At 39.0% G+C, this 25620-nt stretch overlaps 1 protein-coding gene across 1 annotated transcript; it reads left to right on the top strand.

The window, feature by feature from the left end:
• Nucleotides 1-20379: 20379 nt before the first annotated feature.
• Nucleotides 20380-24380, top strand: LOC109425456 (protein tailless-like). Its single transcript, XM_019700729.3, has 2 exons — nt 20380-21651; nt 22533-24380. Exons 1-2 carry the CDS (start codon nt 21579-21581, stop codon nt 23651-23653), a joined length of 1194 nt encoding a protein of 397 aa, XP_019556274.2. The 5' UTR covers nt 20380-21578; the 3' UTR covers nt 23654-24380.
• The last annotated feature ends 1240 nt before the right edge of the window (nt 24381-25620 follow it).

The raw sequence follows: 25620 nt of genomic DNA, 5'->3' as shown, positions 1-25620 counted from the left end.
CTTCATATAAGGCTCGATGCTTGCTTATAGATATTGTATCGCAACGCATTGACTCGGCAAATCTACTATCGTGTATAAATTTTAAGCTCCAACTAGACAATTGAGAAATCGAAATCTATTTGCTTTAAACAATCATCGAAGAGATTATGCCAAATTTAGTCCTTTGAATCGAATGATGTCTCTCTACAACCAGCACTGTGTATCAATTGATTTCACCATATCACTAACAAATTTAAGAAATTATTTCAACTCTTTAAGATGCAATAGGATATAGATACAGCCTTAAGTATAGTAGTCTACGTTATGATTGATGAAATAAATAAATAAACAAAAGACATCAGATTCATCCGAAGATGTAATATCCATACAACCGGGGATGTGTGTATACTGAATAAGCATTCCAAAACTTCCTGATCAGAGGAAGTGAATTTGCGATTTAGCAAACGAAGATTGTTCAATTTAATTTTGCACTCAAGCTGGAAACATTTGTAAACAGGTTTCTCCAGCCGATTCGAAGAGACCGAAGAGGTGGAAAAATGGTTTCCTTGATATTTTTGCTGTTTTGTATCCAATATTACGGTAGTGAATTCAATGGGATGTACAACAATAGGAACATAAGTAAAATGTTTTTTTTTTTTCATAATAAGAACATTAGTATGCCTATCATTGGTGCAAGTGATTATTTATCAAAAACAGAGAGAAACGATATTTTCACTATTTTCCCATCTAATCAAGTTGGGGTGGGGCGAGCACTTCAAATTTAGACAGAATACAACGTTCTAATCCACTATTTTTCACGTGAATAGGGTTTGTGTGCTATTAGTAATCTCACGCTCACAAATTCATCTTATTCAAAAACAAGCGATTACGACACCGATTGATTCCGCGTTTTTCGTTTTCTTGCGTGCTCACTTCTTACACAAAAAAAAAACAAAAATGAGACACAAAGCAAGGGGCTGTCCATAAACCACGTGGTCATTTTTTTGGGACTTCTCAACCCCCCCGCGTGGTCATTACTCCATACACATTTTTTTTTTGCTTCCATACAAAATGGTCATTGGCCGAACACCCCCCCCCCCCCCCCCCCCCTCATGACCACGTGGTTTATGGACAGCCCCCAAACAACGCTTCAATCCTTTGTAAAACATAATTGAGTAAATTAGCAATATTTATCCCAAAATTGATTTGCAAGTTTTAACAGCTGCTTTAAAGAAATGAGATAAAAATTGAGTATATTTTTCATGACCTCAAAAATGTTGTACCTCAAATGGTCACTAAACTATTATGGCCATTATAGATGAATCTAGTTTGCAATAATGCTAAACTGTATGCACTGCACAATGTCCCATACCCTTAAAAATAGCAATCGTGTAGGTCCGTGTGAAAAGTTGAGTTATCGCACTGTAGTGTCTTTACTATTGTAAAGATTTTCAAAAATGGCTTTTATCGCCCTAGGAACGATGCTACACGACTCAGATTACATCATGCTCAAGGATCAGAACCCATGCTTTTTTTCGGCTATTGCTACTGCAATTCCCATAGAAGAAACATTTTCCCAGGCATTATCGGCTTCTACCAATCGCCACCATCATGACAGCAGTTCGAATCGTTTCGGCGTTCCATGAATGTGAATGGGATGTGAAGTAATTTCCACCTTTTTTTCTGGAGCATCTAACAATGATGTGAAATATGACATGACAGCACAGCAGCACCTTGCATTAATGTTTTCAAAACATCACCGGTTATCTCATGCCGATCGGAGGTGTAGAATTCAAAAAACCGTCACCCTCCTCTGTTCATGGGAACAGATAGAGCGGGAGGATGTCATTTGGTCAAAATTGATATGTAGAAACGAAATGGGATTTCCCCCATCCTAACGGGAAACAGTTTCATCCAGATCGTGAGAAATTTTACAACTCCCACATTTGATGGACTCATCTGCAGGAACAGCAGCGGTCCAGTTCGTGATGGTCATTCCCGGTTACATATGGAACCTGTACTAAAAGGATGAAAATTGCTCCGAAAACACGGAAGGCAAATTAGGTGTAATTGATGAAACGGTGACGATGCTCATGCTGCTCATCAAATTGCGTCGGAGGGATTCTCGGATGCGCTTTCCCATCCCGCCGCCGCGTCGTCAGCGATGATTGATGCTTTACGTGCAGCACCACCACCGGGATCATTCAGAGGGGTGCAATAGAAGCATTCCGATACGTGGCGTTGGTAATGAAAGCGAGGCTGTAGCATTTTGCAAGGGGGTGAACTTGCTTTGAGCACGTAATTACCAGGTGCCATATGGCGGTTGATGTTCCTGCTTGGTTTCGGTTATTTTTCGATTGATTGAGATGAGCAAATCAAAAATACATGCTGGATGGGAAATTGAACTGGGTCAACGTTGTATGGGAAAATTGTAATCTGATCGTGTCCACCAGGAACAAAGCTTTTCGATCTGTATAAGCGTCTAAAACAACTGTGCAAATTTTGAGTGTGATTATTTCCTCATTGCGATTGAAATTAGTATGGGATTCAGTATGGGAATACATTTCCGCATTTTTTCCCATACAAGGCTTGAATTTTTCTTAAACTATGTTACCGATGTTGTTGAAATATAGGGTTTCGAACTACTTCGGCACACGCGTCAATTTCCGGCACCTCACAGCAAAACAAATCAAAATATCACTTGCCGCATATTTTACAACGCCCTTCCGTAGGTAATGTCTCCCGCAACCTTTTCGCAACGGAATCCACAGTCAATGAGCTACACTTTCATTCTAAAGCCGCACAAGTGCTCAAAACAAATATTACTCGCAGACGGGTGCACTTCGGCAGCACAAAGATGGGTGCTGAAGTGATTTCCCATTCGGCACTGGTGCCAAGAATTGGTGCTGGACTAGGTGCAGTAAAGTCGTTCAAAATCAACTTTCCAGCAGAAAATCATCACAACAATCACTGTTAACACCAAGTTCAATCAATAAGATATCTGATTCAGACGGAAGAAGTGGTTGAAAACAGTCGTTTCGTTGTGAATTTAGGTTCTAAATAATTTTGTTTACATGTTGTGCCGTGAATAGGGCAAAAAACCCTAGTCTTAAATGTAACAATAAACTTTGTCGAAAACCACAAAGCCTTGTGACACTTGTGACAAAATTTATAATGTACAGATTGTCTGATCACAGACAAACAGACGTAACGCTTAGAGGAAATTCATTAAAAACCTTTGGCCGGGGTCTTTTTCATGAGCACGCTGCCACCTGTTGGTAGAACCGCGCGAAACACTGGCAGCCATGATGGCTTTCAATTTGACGTTTGACTAACACGCACGCTACTACACAAATCGCTGGCTAACGTGAAAGTGATCGAACACTACACTGAAATTAATTTTGTTGTTGTTTCCACCGAATCCATGGTAAAATTAAGAACTGTACCAACAATTTTCAACCGAATGCAAAATTCTATTAATTGTACTGAAACATTGTCAATATTACCATGCGTGAAGTACCATTGACTAAAAACATTCTTGATGTTACTATTTTGACATTGTATTTTTGACCATGTTAATCTAAGACGAGCAACATTTGTGCTCATTCTGCGAATGGAGTGACGTGAGGAAAGTCGGAGTCGTATATCGAGGTGAGAAATCTCGACTCGAATGAGGTGACTCTCCATTTGATTTACACGGCGAGTCACTTCATTCGAGACGGTATTCCTCATCTCGATATACGACTCCGACTTTTCTCACGTCACTCCATTCGCAGAATGAGCACAATTCAAGTCTACATGGTCGAAATTACAATGCCCAAATAGTAGAACCAAGATTGTTTTTAGTCAACAGTAATACACGCATGGTAATATTGACAATGTTTTAGTACAATTAACAGAATTTTGCATTCGGTTGAAAATTGTTGGTACAGTTCTTAATTCTACCATGGATTCGGTGGAAACGACAACAAAATTTATTTCAGTGTAGTGCCTCTGGTGGAAGGATCGTGGAAATTGTGCCACCCCCTGACCGCCAGATTTATTTTTTTAAATCAAGCCAACTCAAAGAAAAATCTCAAAAAATAAACTATTCTAATAATTAAGGTTCTATCCACAATTATCAATCCTCTTTTACTCGAGAACGACAGGAAATTTCGCCAAATATTGCTTCAAGAGAAACACTTCAATCTTAAAATAGAATTTTATCAAATAACAAGCTTGGTCGAATGGCTATATTTTGCCATATTTTTTTATGGAATACAAAAACAAAACATGCCAAATTTTCTAGATATGCCGGAACCGGTTGCGGAAGGAAAAAATAAGGACTTTGTAGAACCATATGCTGCTATGGAGTGCGGTTATGTGCAACTGCGAATTTTCTCTGGTATACAAACAAACAAACAAACGTCATTCTAAGAGCAAAATACCTGGGATTTCTTTACGAATCTTTTCAAGGACGCCTTTAGAAATCCCTTTAAGCATTTATTCAGGAATTTCTTTAGGGATTCTTTGAGAAATTCCACAAGACTTCTCCAGGAGTTTCTCCTTCGTGAATTCTCCCATGAGCATCTTGCAAGGTTCCGATAGTGATTGTTTCGGGCTTTGTTTCTCTAGGAATTTCTCAGGGGATTTTTCAGAAATTTCTCTCGGAATTTCTCTAGAGATTCCCCCAGAAATTCATCCAGTATTTGTGGCAAGCATTCTTCCAAAGATTCCTCCAGGAATACCCAAAGGAACTCCTCCAGGAAATTCTCTAGTAATTACCACAAGTATTTCTTCAGGAATTCCACCAGCAATTTCTCTAAAAATTTATCCAGAAATTGCTTCTGGACATCCGTCAGAAATTATGCCAGAAATTTCTTAAGGACTTTTTTCAGAAAATCTTCTGGGGATTTTTTAGAAATTCTTGTAGGAAATACTCCAGGAATACTTTCAAGGAATTTTTCAGGAATGCCTCCTCTCATTTCACCAGGAATTTTACCTGAGATTTCATCATGAATTGCTTCAAGGATTCCTAAAGAGATTTCTCCTCGATTCTCCTAGGGATTCCTTTAGAAGTTCCTCTAAAGATTCTTTCAGCAAATCCTCTAAGGCATTCTTCCACGAAATTCTCCAGGAATACATTCAGCAATTTTTCAGGGATTCCTCCAGGTATTTCTCTAGAGATTCCTCCAGGAATTTCATCACCAATTTTTTCAAGGATTCCCCCAAGGATTCCTTCAGAAATTCCTTCGAGGATTTCTCCAGGAATTCCTCCAGAAATTCCGCTACAAATTCCTTCGGGATTTTGTCAAGGGGTTTTTTTTTTCAGAAATAGAAAAATAATAGGAATTTCCCAGAATTCCTCTAGAAATTTCTCTAGAAATGTATCCAGTAATTATTTCAAGAATTCTCCAGGGATTTTATCATGGCTTCCTCCAGCAATTCCCACAGGAATACCTCTAGGAATTCCTCCAGGCATTTCTCCAGGATTTGATCCAGGAATTTCTCCACGAATTTCTTCAAGGATTCCCCCAAGGATTCCTTCAGGAATTCCTTCGAGGATTTCTCCAGGAATTCCTCCAGAAATTCCACTACATATTCCTCCAGGAATTTCTCGAGGGATTTTTTCAGAAATAGAACAGAAATAGAATTCCTCTCGAGATGTTCATCCAGTTATTCTTTCAAAGATTCCTCTAGAGGTTCCTCCAGCAATTTCCACAGGAATACCTCTAGGAATTGCTCCAGGCATTCCTCCAGGATTTTATTCCGGGATTTTTCCAGGAACTTTTACAGGAAGTCCTCATGAAAACATCACAGTATTTTTTTTCAGGAATTTCTCCAGGAACTTCTCCAGAAATTGATTCTGAACATCCTCCAGAAACTATGTCAGCAATTCTTCCAGGAATTTCTTCAGGGATTCTTCCAGGAAATTATCCAGGAATACTATAAGGAATTTTCAGGGATTCCTCTAGACATTTCTCCAGGAATTCCTCCAGAGATTCGTCCAGGAATTGCTCTAGGAATTCTTCCAGGGATTTCTCTACGATTTTTTCCAGGGATATTTACAGAGATTCTTCCAGGGAATCCTCCAGAAATTCATCCAAGGTCTCTTGCAGGACTTCCTCCTGGAATTTCTGTAAGGTTCAGATATTTCTCCAGCATTTCCTCCCAGAATTCCTCTGGAAATATTTCCAGGAATTCCTCCAGGATTTTTTTCCAGGGATTGCTTCAAGAATTCATCCAAGAAATTTCCCCAGGAATTCGTGCTGGGTCTCATCCAAGAATTCTTCCAGGAATTACGCCAGGAATTTGTTCAGAAGTGTCTCCAGGGTTCTCTCTAAAGATTTTTCCAGGAATTGCTTCAGGGATTCCTCTAGCATTTCCTTCAGGAATTTATCCAAGAATTCCTCCAAGGATTTCTCTGAAAATTTTCCAAGATTTCCTCAATAGATTTCTTCTGAAATTTGTTAAGGAATTCCTTTCAGAAATCCTCTAGCAATTTCTCCAGAATATTTTCCAAGGAATCCTCCAGAAATTTATGAGATGTTTTCAAATATTTATCTAGGTATTCCTCCCATAATTTATACAGGAATTCTTCCAGGTAGACTTTCAGAAATTCTTCCAGAGATTGCTCCTGGAATTTGATCAGGGGTTCTACAGGGCTTTCACCATTTCCTGTAGAAATAACTCTATATACTCAGTTGAGCTCGGCTAATTTTCATTATTTTGCCGAGATTCGCATAACCGAGCGCTCGACAATCGCAATTATACTGCGATATCGTCATAAAGTCCAGTTAATTAATAGCAGCACCCATGAGTGCCGCAATAATCAAACATTAAATGTTATGCGTTTTGCCGAGATTACAGCAAATAAACTTCAACCAAGATTTGCACAGCTGATCTCGGCATTCTGTTTTAAGTGTGCAGGGACTCATCCAGGTGTTTCTTTAGGGATTTATCCAGGAAATCTTCCAGGGATTGCTCCAGGAATTCCTCAAATGATCTCTTCAAAAATTCCTCTCAGATTCTTTTCAAAAAATCATTCAGGAGTTCTTTCGGAAATTTCATTAATCCTTCAATCATCCCAAGAACTTCCCCAGCATTATCTAATGATTTTTTTTTTAATTATTTCAAGAATTTCTGGAAGAATTCCTCCAGCGAATAGTATTGGAAGATAATTTTTAAAGGACTTTTACAGGAATCAGGCATTTCTAGGTTAGTACTCAAAAGAGTTCGTAATTCCAAAAGAGTTCAGCTTTTTTTTAACGAATTGTATAAAATACAACGACGAGATTTTATAACGTATTGTTTAATATACAACAGCGTGACTGCTGAAGGATTATATAATGCTTTTAGAATATAATGTTATTATATTCTATTTCATCATATTGTGTTTAGTTATTAAAGCTAGTAGGTAAAAATTTGCTAAGGGTGCTTGCCCCTCCCTGACCGAAAAGCAGGCTACGCCCTTGCTTATTGGTAGTGGTAGCCAAATGGAAATGGTAGAGTAGGGCGCGAGTTATTTCTGCAAAATTTGTCAAACCTGAAATCCATATACTCTTCTGGATACAAATCACATAAAAAGAGTAACCTCTGAGTGTGAGCCAATATTGTTGGGATTTTGAGGTAAATTGATTTTTTAAAACAATGTAGAACATTTAATTTTTCGAAGGTTACGCAAAATATAAATTTTGAATATCTTTTTGGTCCGATAACTCTTTTAGCTGCCTTACAAGTTTCAAATTCTTTTGAGTGCTTTTGCAGATAATTTTGTTTTCCAAAAATGTTGTACCTTTAGAAAATTGTTTCAACATAGATAAACATCAAAAACCGTTCAAAACCCTAATATTTTATTAACCCTTCCGTTACCAATTGCTAAATAAATCCTTAAGGAAATCCCTGGAAGAATCACCGATGAATGTTTTGGAAATATCCCTAGAAGATTACCCAAAACAATCCCATCAAGAATGCGTACGTTACATGGGTCCGACTGGGTTTTTGGGGGTTTCGGAGGCATTTCAGGAAATCTCAGAGAATTGTAGGCTAGTTTGAGAGGCACCGCGGGGGCATTTTTGGGGGTTTCGGAGAATCTCAGGTGCGTTACATAGGGTCCGGGGGGGTTTCAGAGGAATTCCAGATGCATTTCAGGAAGTTTCATAGCATTTTCGGCGGGAGTCAGAGGCGTTATGCATGCGTTCACGTGGATTTTGGATGGTCTCAGATGCGATACATGGGGTCCGAAGGGGCTTAAGGGGGGTTGTGGAGGCCTTTCAGGAAGTTTCAGAGCATGTTCGGTAAGATTCAGAGGCGTTACGGGAGCGTCTTAGAGGACTTTTCAGGGGTTTCGGAGCCTCTCATTTTCGGTGAAATTCAGAAGCGTTACGGAAAAGTTTTCGGGGGTTTCGGGGCCTCTCAGATGCGTTACATGGGGTTCGAGGGGGTTTAAGGAGGATTTTAAAGGCATTTCAGGAAGTTTCAGAGCATTTGCAGCGAAATTCATAGGAGGCGATACAGAGGAGTTTTTGGAATTTTGGAGCGTCTCAAGTGCGTTTTTTTTATTCCTTGTTGGGTATACAAGTCACTGCGACCTGTTTTTAGATCTATTTTGACTAATGCCCCAGTTTAGTTTAGCTATGCAAAGTTGACGTATCACCATGGGAATTAGCAATAATCAAACCTTGACTGTAAGCATAATCCCAACACGGTGCCACAGTTCGGATGAACTGTACTACCGCATTGGCGTTTGTTCTCCAGACATCAAAGGGTTCTATCAGCCCCTTGTCGAAGAACCTAATTCTTTTAGCTGTAATTGCCGGGCAACGGCACAACAAATGCCCCGAGTCTTCTGTATTTATGCCGCAAAAACGACATACGTCATCTTGAAGTTTTCCAATTAGCTTCAGATGCGTTACATGGAGTCCGAGAGGGTTTAAGGGGAAATCATCATATTCAATTTGAAATGCCTCTGAAACTCTGAAATAGGGTCCAAAAACCTCTTGAAACGCCTCTGAAATGCTATCAAATGCCCCTAAAACCTTTAGCAATGCATCCAAAACGTTCCTGAAAATATTTTAAATGACTGTGAACTACCTTGAAACACCCCTCAAACCCTTTGAAACGCCCTTTAAAGGCACCTGAGATCCCTTGAATTGCCCTTAAACCCCCTTGAAACGTCCCTGAAACCCCCTTAATACTATTGAAATGCCCCTGAATTCACCGTAATCACATTCATCCGCAACAAATCTTGACAGAACACCCATAAAAGGCTCCTCAAACTCCCTGAAACTCCTTGGAACCCCCATTTCTTGGCTTTCTTCGAATTTTCTGGGAATGTCCATAAAAATTCTTGAGAAAAACTTAATATTTCTTCAAGAGCTTTGGCCCATTATTCATTGCAAATACCCGGTAGGATTCTTGCTGGATTCATTTTTTGAGTCCGGTGTGAATCATGTAAATTTCTCTTTCGTTCCCTATAGCACCTTCTGATATTTTAACCGTGGGGCGCTCTTGTTCTCATTCATTCAATTGATTTTTCCTCAAACAGAAAATAAATTTTAAGTGAAGGCATAATTTTTGGAGTGCCGCGGTGCACTTCGCAAGGCTTTGCAGTGCACTAAGTGCACCGCGCTGCACGATCTGAAAACCCCAGCCTAGGAATTCCCATTAGAATTCTTTCAAAAATTACAGCTGCTAGCTCTTCATAAATTCTTACTATTTTATCCAAGAATGCTTGCTGAGATTTCTCAAGTATTTTAAGCTGGAATCTTTCCAATTATTGCTCCAAGAATTCTTGGCGGTATTGCATGCGCAGCCGTAACAAAAAAAAATCTTGGAGGAACCCCACCGGAAATATCTGGAAGAATTCCGGTAGCAGTCATGCAGCAATCCCATTCCTAAAAGAACCCCATTCCTAGAAAAATTGTCTGGATGCAACTCTTCCATGAAGAAATTACAGCAGTGACTGCAGAAAGAATCTCATCAAGATACCCCAAAGGAAATCTTTGATCTTTTTTTTTTTTTTTTTTGAGAAATCCAAATAAGAATTCTTGGAAATATATCAAGAGAAAACACAGGAAAAAAAATATGGAGGAATCCCTGCTGGCATTCTTGGGACAATCCCAAGAGGAATTTCTGAAGGAATCCTTTGAAAAAAAAAACCCTGTAGTAATCACAGAAGGAACATCTGCGAATCCCAGCGGACATTCCTAGAGGAATCCCTAAAAGAATACTGCGAGAAATTTGCGATGAAATTTCAAGAAGAATTGTTGGAGGAATCCAAGGAAAAACCTCTTGAGAAATTACCTGAAGAGTTTTAGGAGGAATTCTTATTATGGAGGGTCGACTTCCTGGGGGAATGTTTATAATCAATGCTAAATTACAAAGGTGTAAGTTTCAATGGGAAAAGAGTGATTTTAATTGAAAATCGTAAAGGAAAGCATTTTGTATATCGAAAATAACCCTTTTAGAATTCGATTCAGTGACTCACAAAAAAAAACTCCGGCTACATGAACAATTCCAACGTTCTCTGTCCACTTTTATAAACTAAATAGTAGGTAGAATACGCAACAAGGTGCAGAATGAAGATTTTCACAGCACGAGTTGTACATAATTATGAGTGCTGTAAAAATCGAGTTCTGCACCGAGTTGCGTACAACGTTTTTTGCAATTTCATAAATTACCACTTGAGGATAGTTTTCAACAAAACTTTTTATCAAGCTGCACACTGTTGTTCATAGTCATGTTTAAGAAAGTCTGATCATAGCAGGTTATGCTGTGCAGTTGTCACAAATTTTTAAACCTGCGTCCAGAAAGCATGCAGAAGTTCACCAAAACTGAAAACAGTGCTGTAATGTTTCATTACGCAACGCAAACCAGTGCTGTAATGAGTCATTACAGCACTGCTAATTTGGTGTGGGAAAGTAGGCTTTTTCTTGGCACATTTGCGTGAGGAAAAACCAGTGGGGTGACACGGCTGTCAAACTCGGTACATCGCCGCTCCACCCATCATCATTTTTGGTACGGCGCGTTTTGGTTCCCCACTTTCTGGTCGGTTTACCCTAACTTGCTCCTGATTTTCGGGTGTGTGGCTCGTGTGTTGCTAGTGCTTATTTCAGAAATTACACATTTTAAACGAAATCGTTGTTTTTGATGATTGTTTCTCTTTCTTTACCACTTTGCACGATATTATATGTAGCAGCGAAGCAGCGTCGATGTTTCCAGCGCATTTTTCCCATGAATTAAGCAATCAAAACAAAACATTGGACGCCATGTTGAATTGAATGCTGGGTAGATGATTCTGGCCCTTCGTCATCCCCCTGAGAAAAACAGCCTATTATGATGAGAAATTGATAAAAAAAAATTACAGTATGCTAAAACACATATATTGTTCGCTGAACGGCAACATTTTTAGTTCGTATGCACTGACTTGGGCCTACTCGGATTAGTTGGTACGAACTATGGATTCAGTGCTATAGCAAAAAGCTAGTTTCGTCTCGGTTGTAACGTTCAGTTAGGATGTGGACAGTTTCTGAACACATCCTCTATCTGTGCAAGAAAACTTTAGGAAGTTCAATTTAATTTCAAAGATGATATAGCTGAACTGAAAAGTGGCCTGAAAAGAAATGTGAGTGTTTCTATCTTACATTCCCTGTAAATGTTGTCCAAATCCGTTCACGTGTTGTGGACTGCCATATGGGGCCGTTCATAAACCACATAGACTTTTTGGGGGGGTTGGTCTAACCAAAGTCAACGCTCCATACAAATATCAAAAATTAGGTATGAACAAAAGTCTACGAGGGGGGAGGGGGGTCTGAGATGGCCACATATTTGTCTACGTGGTTTATGAACAACCCCTATCTAAAATCATTTTATATCTCATGCGTGCAACTCATGATACTTTTAGAAGATGTCTGACTTTCCTGTCAACATTTCAAAAAGAAAATCAATCACTTGAAGACTTTTTACAAGTTAAATCGTTTATGGAGCAGGTAAAATACGAGGTAAAAAACAGCAAAAAAAAACCATTAAGGAAAATTGCTCCATTATTGCCCTACATCATCAGTGTCTTTGTCGCCGTCACCAACAGAAACATTATGGGACTAATGTGCCTATTGTAGGAATTTATTTCCAGAGGCGGTAGGCGAAATCAAAAAAGCAATATTTTCCCAAAAACAAAACGCCCCTTCTTTCGTTCCAGACAATTCCATCCGTTAGTTTGCAAATTAGGCAGGTAATCAAAACATTATCATCGGTTGACTAGCCGACGGACACTTTCTTTCAGCATCCATCGAATGTGTGTGGAGGTAAATGAATGCAGATATGTATGAGTTTTTTTATGTATGAATGTGTTGGTATAGGTTGGGATGAACATTTCGTCGATTCATTGATCAACCAAATGAATGAATGCACCAGCAAATCCAGGCAGAACTACGACTACTGTTTTATATCAAATATCATAGCGCTGATTGCTTTTTACTCTTGATAATCAAGTCATCATACTGAGGTATCATTTTAACTTTTGTTTATAATGACTGCATAGTGCATATGCTAATTGGAATAGTGTTTGTTGACGTAACTCAAACACGTTTTTATCTTTCTAATTTTTTCGAAGTTAAACGATACGTATTTAAGAAAATTTCAGTTTGGGAAGGCATAACTTACTGTCTTTCTCACCTTTTTTTCATTTTGAGACGACCAAAGGAATTGTCTTAAAAATACCCGTAAAAAGATTTGTTTTAGTGAGTTAACAAATTGCGTGAACAGAGAATTTCAACTATGTAGGGCCTGAGACTATTTGGGCATTTCAGCTTTGACAAAATCAAATTCATATCAAGTGCATTGAACTATGCAAATCGAACCGACGCAGTGTTGGAGGAAGAGCAAGTATTTATATGGGCACTACTTCATATATTTATAAATGATGCGTAATGCTCAGTAGGCCTGTCCAGCTTTTCAAAAATGTTCTCTGATTCTCAAGTCCATCCCCATATTTTGATTGGCATCCTAAAAGAAGTGACTGGTCAAAATTTCAGCCAAATCCATTAAAATTAAGAGATGCATCAAATCAATTTTGTGTTTTTCGACTATTGTTAAACTTCAAAAAATCATAACTACACTAAAACATGTCAAAACTTAATTCTTTCGGCAGAAATTGAAAGCTATACTTGTTTGCTACAACTTCTCCGAACAACGTGTGCCAATAAAATTGAAGGAAACATGTGTAATTATCACAATTGTAATCAGAAAAACCTTAAAAAGTTGATTTTTTGATAGATTTCGTTATGGAACACCCTAATATACTAAATAAGTTGGATTTTTCAAAACGGCATAATATTCTCCAATGTTTTTTAATTATTTGCTTCTTTACCAATTCTGTAGGAGTTGAGCAAAAATTACTAAAATTCGTGAAAGCCAAATGTGGCCTAAAAACTAGCTTTTCGTGTGCAATCGCGCTTTGGCGCGCAAAAAGTGGCATCGTGTCAGCACTGATATGATAGCCAACACCTGTCATCGCGCTTGTTTGTTATCACCCGTGGTAGGGGGTAGCCAAGGCAAACTACTAGGAAGCAAAGCTACTACGTTCAGTACAATTTCGCGCCACAACGTGATTGCCTCCAAAAAGCTAGTTTTTAGGCCACATTTGACTTTCACGAATTTTAGTAATTTTTGCTCAACTCCTACAGCATTGGTGTCAAAGAAGCAAATAACCAAAAAACATTGGAGAATATTATGCCGTTTTGAAAAATCCAACTTATCAAGTATATTAGGGTGTTCCAGAACGAAATCTATCAAAAAATCAACTTTTTAAGGTTTTTCTGATTACAAATGTGATAATTACACATGTTTCCTTCAACTTTATTGGCACACGTTGTTCGGAGAAGTTGTAGCAGACAAGTATAGCTTTCAATTTCTGCCGAAAGAATTAAGTTTTGACATGTTATAGAGTAGTAATGATTTTTTGAAGTTCAAAAGAAGTCGAAAACACACAAAATTGATTTGATGCACCTCTTAATTTCAATGGATTTGGCTGAAATTTTGACCAGTTACTTCTTTTAGGATGCCAATCAAAATATGGGGGTGGACTTGAGAATCAGAGAACATTTTTGAAAAGCTGAACAGGCCTAATGCTCAGTGCTTTACAATCCGGTGTAATTTGTTAATGCTATATATTTAATACAAGTACCGATTTCTACTGATAACACAAGTTTACAAAATAAAACGAAAGTCGTGAACTTCTGTCAACGACCAAAATTTTTGAAGCACAATGTAGTGCTGATTTCGAAACCGACCTTCAAAAAATTTTAAGTAGAACAGTTTTTGAGTTATAGCTCAATATCGAGTTTTGCAACTTTTCAAAATATGTAATTTATTAAAATTCAAATATATTGCGTTTTGTTCAACCAATTTTAAATCTTTTTTCATAAATTAAAAGCCGAATACAATACCATTCGATCATCTGAATACAGGTTTTACGTCAGATTAATGAAATTCAAGATATTGGCGAGATCCTTCTTAAATTTTAGCAAAATTCCCAAAATGTATTTTTTTTTTCAATAAGAAAAAAACAACTTAAAATTATTTTCTCTACGTTTATTTGACATATCATATGTAGGCGAGTTACAGTAAAAAATTCAGCTCATCTGGAGCATTGATTACGGAGAATGAGATGTTTGAAGTGAGCGACTTTGCTTAAAAATATAACTAAAATCGATTTCAAATCATCAACCTTGTATGGAAAGTCGAAAAAAATTCCGCTCTACTGTAATTTTTTTCTTTCGCGTTTTCGAACTCAGGACATGATTCTAAACCAAAAGTGATCGTCAGCTTACCGAGTTCAAAAATGCTGTAAACTAGTGTAATGCGCCTTCGAAATCCACTACTGACATTGCCGTCAGTAATGATCCGATGTAGTCCTCCACCACTCCAAAGGTATCCCCGACTATCGTTACATTACTACCTAGAGGAATCCAGCCGTATTCGATTCCGCCGTTCCGCCTAACAGCATGTACACTGTTTTTAGTACCGTAAACCGAGGTCAAATTGATCAGCGGGGTGAAATTGATTAATCAGGGACTACATTGGAATTCCATTCTAGTAACTTCTAAATGTTGTTATGATCATAAAGTGTTTACGTCATTCAGTTCAAAGATGTCTAGAGATGAGTGTGGACTTTACAGTTTTTGGAAAAAGTTAGTCTAACATGACTTTTTTAAAGTTTTTTTCAACGTGTTTCTTACTTAGATGAAACCGATGGTACTAAACAATCAATTGCAACGAGTATTACCTGTGAATTTTCTATGTTAATAGTTTTATGGAACCTTAATTGTGATGCTATGTAGCTATTCTAGACAAGAATCAGTTATTAAACTATTGTATTTTGCATAAAAAGAAATTTAATGTGGCTTAACTTGCTTAATTTATAGGAAATTGCCTACCTTCAGGCGTTTGAGAGTCAATTTTCACAGTTAATTAAGCCTTTTAACAGCCAAATTCACAAGTTGTAAGGGTTTTAACACGTTATTCGTGTTGAGAAGGTCACAATTAAAAGGATTAAGCAATTTTGCATTTTAACTGATTGTTACGACATCGCAAGAGAACACGACTGGTCCACCGGGCGGTCAGCTTTCGAGTGACAAAAGCAATTTAGATCAAAAATGTGTAGAACGAAACAAAGTAAAACAGAGGGAAAACAATAACAAACACTGTTAAGATTTCGTTAGCAGTTAGCTGTTTTAGAGTAAAGCTATCTGAGATTTCTTTCAAACGAAAAATAGCACTAGGAAAAGCTAAAAGGTCGTGGTATATGCGAAGATAGGATACCAATTCTTGTAAGTTATATATGATTTATTAGTATTTACAAACTGTATTAATTTTAATATATTGTTTCAGTTTGAGCAGCCACAAAACAGTGCTGCTGCAAAAACATGGTTTAAATATCCGAACACTGATGTTTAATAGAGTGGGTCATCGTTTATATGGAAAAATGAAAAATTCAATGGTATCCCATCAGATCAAAGCTTTTTTGATCTCATTTCAGGATCCAAATAAGTGTGCAAAATTTGAGCACGATCGGTTATGTCTACGTTTTGCGCATCGCGTTTGAAGTTTGTATGGGGTTTTACATGGGAAAACACACTTTTTTGCATTTCTCTTATAACAAGCTCGATTTTTTCTATAACCATGTAACCGATAAAAGGAAACCATAGCCTAGGGTGTCTTTGTCGGCCTTTGTCGAAGACCGCGAAGTGATCTGATGCTTATGAAAAAAGTTATAGCGTTGACATTGCTTGGCAAAACAGTATGATTTTGTTGCTATTGTTATTCCTTTACATGTTAAAACATAAGCACATGCATGCGGTTCGGTAATAACTATTTTCACACGCATCGGATCGCTTTGCGGTCTTCAACAAAGTTTTGCAGAACATCCTAGGCTATCATTTTATAGTATCGGTTAAAAAGCTTCAGACAAACTTTTTCAACTTATGTCAAAAATGCAAAAAAGTATGTTTTCCCATACAAAATCCCATACAAATTTCAATTGCAATGCGCAAAGTGTAGAGGCAACCGATCGTGCTCAAATTTTGGCCAGATACTCAGGACCCGAAACGGAACCAAAAAAGCTTTGATCTGAGAAAACGGTTCCGATGACCCACACTAATGTTTAATTGTATGCTGATCAATTTCACCTCAATGTAATATTTTCAATTTTTGTGTTTGAAGTTATTAAACTTTATGGTAAAATTTGTTAAACCAAAATTGTGTCACGCAATTTTATAGAGGTCCACCTAGTACTGATTTTTCAAAAACTCTTTTCACAATTTTTGGATTGGTACTCAAGTTATCAGCAAAAGTTGTTTTAAAGTGATCAATTTGACCCCGGTTTACGGTATTTCGTGTTTCAGGGAAGTATACACAGCTCTGATGATACCGTTCCAAATGTTTTGGGGCTAATATCCATGTCGCCTGCAAGCACATAAATTGACCACATTTTGTGAAAATCGTAGCCCGGCTCGTCCCATTATACCTTCCAGGGTAGTGTTGTAGAGTAAGCATGTCACCTTGTCTCAGTCTTCGGCGAGATTCGAATGAGCTGGTTAGTTCACCCGAAACTCTTATGCAGTTTTGCACACCGTTCATCGTTGATCAGTCTGGTGACCTCCCCATGAAGCCATTTTCGTCCATGATAGCTCTGTGCGGTCGATACTGTCATATGCCGCCTTGAAGTCGATGAACAGGTGATGCGTTGGAGCAATGCATTCACGATATTACTGGAGGATTTGTCGAGCGGTGGAGGGTCGGCCGTCGATGAAACCGGCTCGATTACTGCCCACGTACTCATTCGTTTTAGCTTATAGACGACGCACTAAGGGGCGTTTGGCCAATCTAGCTGGCCAATATTATTTTCAAGGGATTTTCACATATCTAATTCGCAATTAGCATTGAAACACTACACAAACGACATTTGAATGTAATTTGCATGATTCACACAGTTACAAATGCCCTTTTCAATTAAAAAATTGATATATTAAAGGAAGTCTTTCACTTTTTTATGAAATTGCCTACCTTTAGGCGTAATTCACGGTTTAGAGAAATTTATTTATCAAATAACTCCAAAAGTACATCACATGTAAGAATTTTGACAACAAATTCGAATTTAGGGAAGCTGCATTTTACTTGTCAGGGTATTTTTTAAATAAACGAACATTGTTTATTGAAGACATTTCTCATTTAAAAACTAAAAAAAAATATTGATAGATTCTTGCATTAGTTCAATATGTACTGAGTAAACCAATACTTGTTTTAATAATATGAAACGTGTAACTTTCACTTCGTTGGTAAAAATTGATAGGTATGATCAATGTCACCTTATATTACGATTACTTTGATAACTCGTGAAGCATTGCATACTTTACGTAATAACTATCATTTCAACGGTCAGTTCAGCGAAATGTATACGAGGATCAAAAATTATAAGTAAAGAACTCCATCTCAAAATTATTTCGATGGAAAAGAAGTTAACTTAGAGTTTTTAAGCCAAAAGTTAAATTCGTAGATGTGTTTTCCTTTGTTAACAGTTTCAACCTGTTCTACAATCCCATTTTAAACAATTTTTCAATTAATTGATTTATTTTTGGTAATTCAAACAAAATATAATCAAAATATGCCCATAAAAATGCTTAACAGAATGGATTATGATGAAATAGAACTAAATTTGAAAAATCAGACGGCTATCCCCAAAGACTGTAATACGCCTTAAAGTACGCAATGACCCTGAAATTACATTTTCTTCAATAGCTTTCATTCAGAAAAACGTTGATTACTCAAAAGTACGCACTTTTACGCAGCTGGATTTTCTATTAGGCTCAAAAAGGATGTAAGTGCTTGTGCTATAGGAAGTCTCGACCCAGCAATCAAAAACTGCAGATGTTTCTTTGCTTGTTTTCACATGAGGGAGCCCCAAAGTAAGAAACTATACAAGTTTTGAAAACATGAATGGTTTTATCACCCCGTTGCAACAATTGTGGTATATTTTGTCTACTGAAACTGACTTTGCGGTTAAAAAACTGAAAACATATTCAAATAACCAGAGACAAACTTTACCCAAAAACTGTAAAATTTCTCAACCCTAGCTTTGACCTAAAGCAGACTTTGTATAGGTTTGTTGGATGGATATTCGAGTAGAGGCCATTATTCCACAACTATCCATGTGTCATATTCAGTACACATTTTCACAATACGAGCGACTTTGAAAAATGACTTATGGCCAGCTAGATTGACCAAACGCCCCTTAGTGCGACGGAAGATGATCTTGGATAGCACTTTTTTAGGCAGCATTCAAAATTGTGATCGCCCTGAAGTTCTCACACTCCAAATGGTCGCCTTTCATGTGAATGGGACAGATTACCCTTCCCTTCCGATCTTCCGGTAATTGTACGGTTTCCCAGATCCTGACTTTCAAACGGAGCCCCAGCCAGCAATTAGGTTGCTATATCGAAATTGCAACCGAAATAGTCGCACACATACAGCACCAAAGAAATCGTATTCAATGCACGAAACAGGCTATACATACTAAAGTGGAGGCCATATCGAAACATATATCCGATTACTACGATTCCATCCAGCATGATTTACGATTTCTTGAAAAATTTCTACGATTTCGTCGATTTTCTTCGTCTAAATATACGATTATGTGTGATCTTATAACGATTGAGTGAAAAAGAAATCAATTGGTGTTCAGTGGGAACCAAACTTAGGTCCTTTGATTCAAAATTTTCATAAGACATTTTTATGTATTACAGTAATAGCAAAATTTATAAGGCATTTAGGATAAATTTCGTTAGTTTACTTCGCTGAGCGTAAGCCATTTTTCTTCCATAATTTCGAATGTTTCAAGCAGTAGTCGCTCTAGCAAAATTGATATTTGGTTTGGAGGGTGCATTTTGCTGTGCACTGCGCCACATGCAGTGTCGTTCAAAGCAATAATACCACCATAAATATTGACAGTAGCCATGGAATTGCGGAAACAGTGATTGAGTTTTGTTCACTACATCAAAAGTTACAGATATTCGATGTGACAAAACAATAAGACCACTACTTAATGTTGAATATTTGTGATCATTTCAATGATTCATATTTAGGCTTTTGTAATGGTAATCTGGAATTGGTCCTACTATTTTGTCGAATCGTATGTCTGCAACTGTTTATTTAACTAATAGAACTCAATCAATTTAAAAATTTAATACAAATAAAATTTCAGTCAAATCGGTTTACTTGAAACCGAGCAACGTCAAGCTGGTCTTTGGTTTTGTCCGACACTGTATTTCCATAAATCAGGATGCCAGGATGATCAGCATTTATATGCTGGCGATGATTCTAAACACTTGATTGCAGACGCGCCAACTTGGTCAAATTATTGGGGAAGCAAAGCCTGGTTTTTCTGATTTTTTGTATGTAAAAATCGAAAAATTGCTTGATTGACAAAGATGACAAATAGAAGTATGCAGAGCAATCAAATCTTATGAACGGCTCCAGAAAATTTTGCCAAATCAATATTGAACTTATTAAATTATTTCAAAGTATATGGCCCAAGCTACATTGTCTAGAGAAGTTCTTCTTCTTGGCATAACATTCCCAGTGCAGTGAGACCAGCTTCTCATTTTAAGTATTTTTAAGCATTTCCACGGTTATTACCTGAGAACCGCTTTGGCTATATGTACCCAGAAAAAATAAGGAAAATTAGAATACAAAACTACACAATTAGCGATGAAAGCTCTCAGATAACCACTACTCATAGCAGCGCTCAGAACAATAAAAAATAATAATGGAAAAGACTCACTTAAATCTTAAACAAGTTACTTTCCTAGTTGAACAAATATAGCCACAGATAATTGCTGCAGCCTATGGGAACTCAATCTATAATCCTCTTCGATATTCATCAAACCGTGACCCATTAGTCAATTTTCAACAAATAGGATCCCACTCCGGTCCTGGAAGAACCAAACTGACGTAACGACTGTCGTCACCCGCTCGACACCCGCTGCTGCCAAGTGTCCTTTAGTTCGTTTTATTTGCATAAAAAAGGCGCAGCCAGCAACGGGGAAAACTGCACCAGAAAAAGATTAGTTCCGCGAAGGGACTGGTGGCGGCACCAAGCTACGCCAACGCGGTGCGGCACGTGTACCTCTTATGGTTCTTTCACTCTCACTCAAATCCTTGTGATTGGATAAATCTCGACGCCGCCCGCCGGCCAACGACGGCGGCGGCCGTTCGACGTTCTCTGTGGTCAACGGTTTTTGGCTTGAACTCTGGAACATGAAGGGTGGAATTGTCCCTTGCCATCCTCGCGGCACATATTTATTTTTTATTATTTTCCGTTCGAGTCGAAAAATCAGTTCTCACTATTCGAGCGAATTGCCGTTGCCTTCGTCGTCGTCGTCGTCGTCGTTGGCGATTCACCCTCCGGGAAAAACTTCGGTTCGTAATAGATACAACCCTAAGTACAATTAATCGAGGGCAGAAAGGTAGAGCACTGCGTTCTACCTAAGCGACCCCTCGTTTTATGAATGATCGTCCTAGAACGAACACTGCAGCAGGATCCTCAGCCCGAATGAACTGTTGTGCTGGCTGTGTGCGTGTTACGAATGAATGCCGTCGAAAGCGGAATGAAATAAACCGGGAGGGTACGTGTTTTGGTAATAAGCAAGGACCGCCTCTCATTATCCTGGCAGGCGGCGGCGGTGCGCTTGTATGGGTGTTCTATCGCGTCGCACGCTAGAGGTCCTAGCTAGAGGAAGCTGCACCCAATCAGAGGGAAGCAGTCGTGTGCAATATGCGCTTGGGCGTCAAGTAGGAAAGAATCCTCTTATAACTGCCCGATTTGTGCCGAAACTGGATCAAACCGAGTCAAACTCTCAATGAAGCATCATCCAGCGCAGCGGTGAAAAGTACGAAAAGGATTAACGCTGTGGTGCGGATAAGAAGTGCGTAGCTGCGTGTGAAAGTTGAAACAAACTAATGAACTGGTGAAATCAAGTGGACAGCAACAGTGGCGATATAAGTGATCAGAAAATATTTGTGGATTAGCTATTGTCTCAGTGCAAAAAGGATACTTTGCAACCATGCAGTCGCCAGTCAGTTCACCAGAACTTATGGACCCACGATACAGCCATTTGAGGATTCCGGCTTCATCAAGTAAGTTTACGGTTATATTAAATTAAATGGGATAGTAAAGCGAACATACTAAATTTTTGAATAAATAGTAAAATGTATGCCAGTTCACATTACTGTTTTTCACAAAATGTATCTATTTATGTAAAAATCTGATTTGAAATCTGATGCAAATGTCTAAGTTCTTGGAAATAGCCACTTTCCTGCTTACTCATTTATTTCTTTTGCATGACATTAAATTGAAATTACTACAAACATCGTACTTAAATTCATTTTCATAGAATCCGATGAATATATTTTATCATTTTAATTTAAGAGAAAACAATTTGCAAGCAGATGATCAAAAATGAATAAAATTGTTTGTTATCAAATTCAAATCAAGCACCAGTGGAGATGAGTTAGCCACGGGCCGAAAGGCTCCCTAATTAAGCTAATAATTAAGCAACCCTCCTGTGGTAGAAGTAAAATGTCCAAATTTTGTTGAAAATGCAAAAAAGCATGGGTAACATAAAGTTTGAAAGAGAACATAAACTCGATTTGAATGTAGTCATTCTAAAAAGATATTAAAACAACATAAACAAAACACTTCAAGTCATAAAATGGCCCCTTTTTCCAAATCACAATCATTATTTTGTCACTACAGTCATTTGAATCGAACATCAAAAACAGGAAAGCGAGCGAAAAGAACCATTCATCGCAAAATGAGCAGTCATCGTGCTTTTCCCGGTACAAATATAAAAACATTTCCGGTCTATTGTTCGCGTCCCCAAGACGCTCGCTTAGCGTACATTTGCAATCGGAGGCGGATCTTGCAATCCGACTCCCGGATGTGCTTTTCGATGCCTTTTGATTGGTGTAACGACTATTTCTAACGGCTTTTCCCTTCCTTTCTGGTTCACTTTCAGGTCGGATCCTTTACGATGTTCCGTGCAAGGTATGTCGCGATCATAGCTCGGGAAAACACTACGGAATCTACGCTTGCGATGGATGTGCCGGCTTCTTCAAACGATCCATCCGCCGAAGCCGACAGTATGTATGCAAATCCAAATCGGAGACACCGTGCACCGTTGACAAAACTCATCGGAATCAGTGTCGAGCGTGCCGCCTGAAGAAATGCTTCGAGGTTGGCATGAACAAGGATGCAGTTCAACATGAGCGAGGACCACGTAGCTCAACCTTACGTAAGCAGATGGCCCTCTTCATCGCCAAGGATACACCCCTGCGTCACGAGCTGATGATTCCTCCACCGATCCCGCTGGGTCAGCCAACGATGGGTCTTGATCTGAGCATGCAAAGGAACGCTTTCTTGAGCCCACAGTCCATGGTCCACCCAACACTCTTTCCAGCAATGCAATCACCTCATCCTTTGATCGCTGCCGACGCTATCCGGGAATCAGCTGCGCAGCTTCTCTTCATGAACGTCAACTTCCTTAAAAACTTGGTACCCTTCACGAAACTACCGCTAGATGATCAACTATTCCTTTTCGAAGAATCCTGGCGAGAGTTCTTCATCCTAGCCGTGGCGCAATACCTGTTACCGGTCAACTTCAACCACCTGCTAGTGGCCTACGAATATCTCAACAACAACCGAGGCGAACCGATCCCAGAGTGCATAATCCGGGAAGTGGACATATTCCAAGAAATTCTCACACAAATCGTTGCCCTAAGAGTAGACACCAACGAATTCGTCTACCTACGGGCGGTTGTGCTGTATAAAACGGAATTCGACCCGGAAAGCAGTATATCCAGCAGTAGCAGCGATGGATCGGATTTCATCTCTTCAACATCCAAATCAATTCAGGAAATAAGCACAGTCCGAGCCTTGGAGGATGGTGCCAAGGAGGCTCTTGCCGCCTATGTGAGGACGTGTAGACCTGTTCCGGCAGAGCGGTATCGACTTTTGCTGCAATTATTGCCTGTTCTGCGAAACGTATCAACCTACACGATCGAAGAGCTCTTCTTCAGGAGAAACATTGGCCCTGCTCCATTACTCAAACTACTTCTAGATTTTTACCGGCAAAAATAACTTGAACGTGTCTGTCTATACTAAAATCACGATTCGATCCCGGATGGTCGAATCGCTAAATTGACTGTGATTGATTTGTGTAAATATTAGTTTTAACAAAATGGAATCAAAATTTCTTTCCAGAAGTAAACAATATATGACCAACATAGCTAGATTTACTAAATAAGTGGAATTGTTACATTAGTGAAAATAAGAAACAGTTGCTAAATAAACGAAAACTAAATCAACTAAAGCATCTACGCCTTCAGTCATCCAGACCTTCCCAAGCACCAAGAAAAAGGATTACTGTCCTTAATGATCGGTAATTTGCACAAAAATCTGCAGAAGCTGTTGCCGACGGATTTTCAGAAGGGATCGAAAGCAGCACAACTAAATTCGTTTCCATTCATTCAAGTTTCCGAACAACAAGCAGTGCCGCCATGCTGGCTTATGCCCTAGCATTTTTTCTCTCTCATTCTGGGCATTGTTGAATAATCCTCTTCTGTTGCGATGATGGCTGCATCCTCTGTCATGTTTTTCGTCTCACTCAGACGCATTGAAATCACTGCTGGAAATCGACTTATGGTGCGATGATGCGTACGAGGATGGCACACAAGGATATCCCTCGGTTGCCTGCTGATGGCTTCTATCGCGTTTCCCTATCTTTGGCGTGCCGCTTTGGGCCTCTAGTCGTTGTAGCGCCTAACTCCTGACAGGCTGCTGCATTTCTAACCGTGGCTTTTGATCGCTAAGTACTATACTGTCCCTGTTCGCATAACAGCCCCATGTTTGCTGGGTTTCCTATTCACATGGGACTGTTGTGCGAATACTGATGTTCTATAAATGTATGTCCATTCCATACCATGTGCGTAGGGGACCGCATAAAAATTACGTTGTAGTTGATAAAAGCGACGTTCTGATTGTTGAAAAAACACGAGAAAACACAACACTGCCAAAAAGGTGTAATTTTATGTTTTGTAGACCTGCGACATAGTCGAGCGACTTTCAAGACGTTAATTCACAGGTATCAAAAGACTGCGTCTATCTGCGGTGGTCCTCTTGATACCTTTCTTATGATAATCGATATGTAGAGACGCGTGATTGATTATTTGCGGTGATAGATTGAATTATAAACAACGTACCTACTCAGACCAGCTCTGATGATGATCCATACGCATTTAACGCCCTGCTCGAACGCGATGACAATCGCATTAACCTAACCTCGCTCGTCGTATACTACAGCGCGTGCGTGGTGCAGTTTCAGCTGCTTGATGGCGCGCGTCCTGAAAGGTTAAAATATGACGGGGGTTGAAAGGGAAAAGAGGAGAACTCTGGCAGAATCAGGGAGGGGAGAGGACTCAACAGAGATTTTTGTGCGTCGTATGAACGTGGAAATAACTGGCAGTTGGTGGAGTTATCTGGTCTGCGTCTAGTTTGGTGGGTCTTGTCAAAATCCATCGGGGTAGTTTTCATTGCAAATAAGACATCTTGGTTTTCAGTCCCGGTGATGTTAGCTTCATCGTTGTCCGTATCGGGCTGGGTCTCTCATTGGCTTGAGGGAGTTGATATTTGGTTCCTTAGAATTGCCCGTTGCTTTAGCTTGGTCTTTATCAGTTTCTGTGGCCAGTTCAATTTCAAATAGAGTGCTTCTGGTGTAGTCTCCGTAAGACACCATGCTAGTCCCGACTTGGAATCTACAGGGGACAGAGATAGCGAGCCACATGCAGTGGGATGTTTTAGATTTGATCGTACAGCCCTGCGTCTTTCAGAAAAAATCAACGTTGTTTGCCGGACCTTATCTGGAGATAGAGCACTTGTCCGTGATAGTGTACTGAGTACGTAGATTCTCCGCTACTCCGACTACTGAGGTTCTGAACAGGTAGCACAACAAAGTCGGAAACTTCAGGCGCCGCCCGTACTATGGAAATGTCTAGTATGCCCTGTCCGCAGTCTAGACAGAACAATTTGGTCACTTTGAGAAGGCAGGT

Source organism: Aedes albopictus, chromosome 1, assembly GCF_035046485.1.
Source record: "Aedes albopictus strain Foshan chromosome 1, AalbF5, whole genome shotgun sequence".
Classification (NCBI taxonomy): domain Eukaryota; kingdom Metazoa; phylum Arthropoda; class Insecta; order Diptera; family Culicidae; genus Aedes; species Aedes albopictus.
The sequence above is the reverse complement of the archived record's forward strand: the minus strand, read 5'-3'. Positions and strand labels throughout refer to the sequence as shown.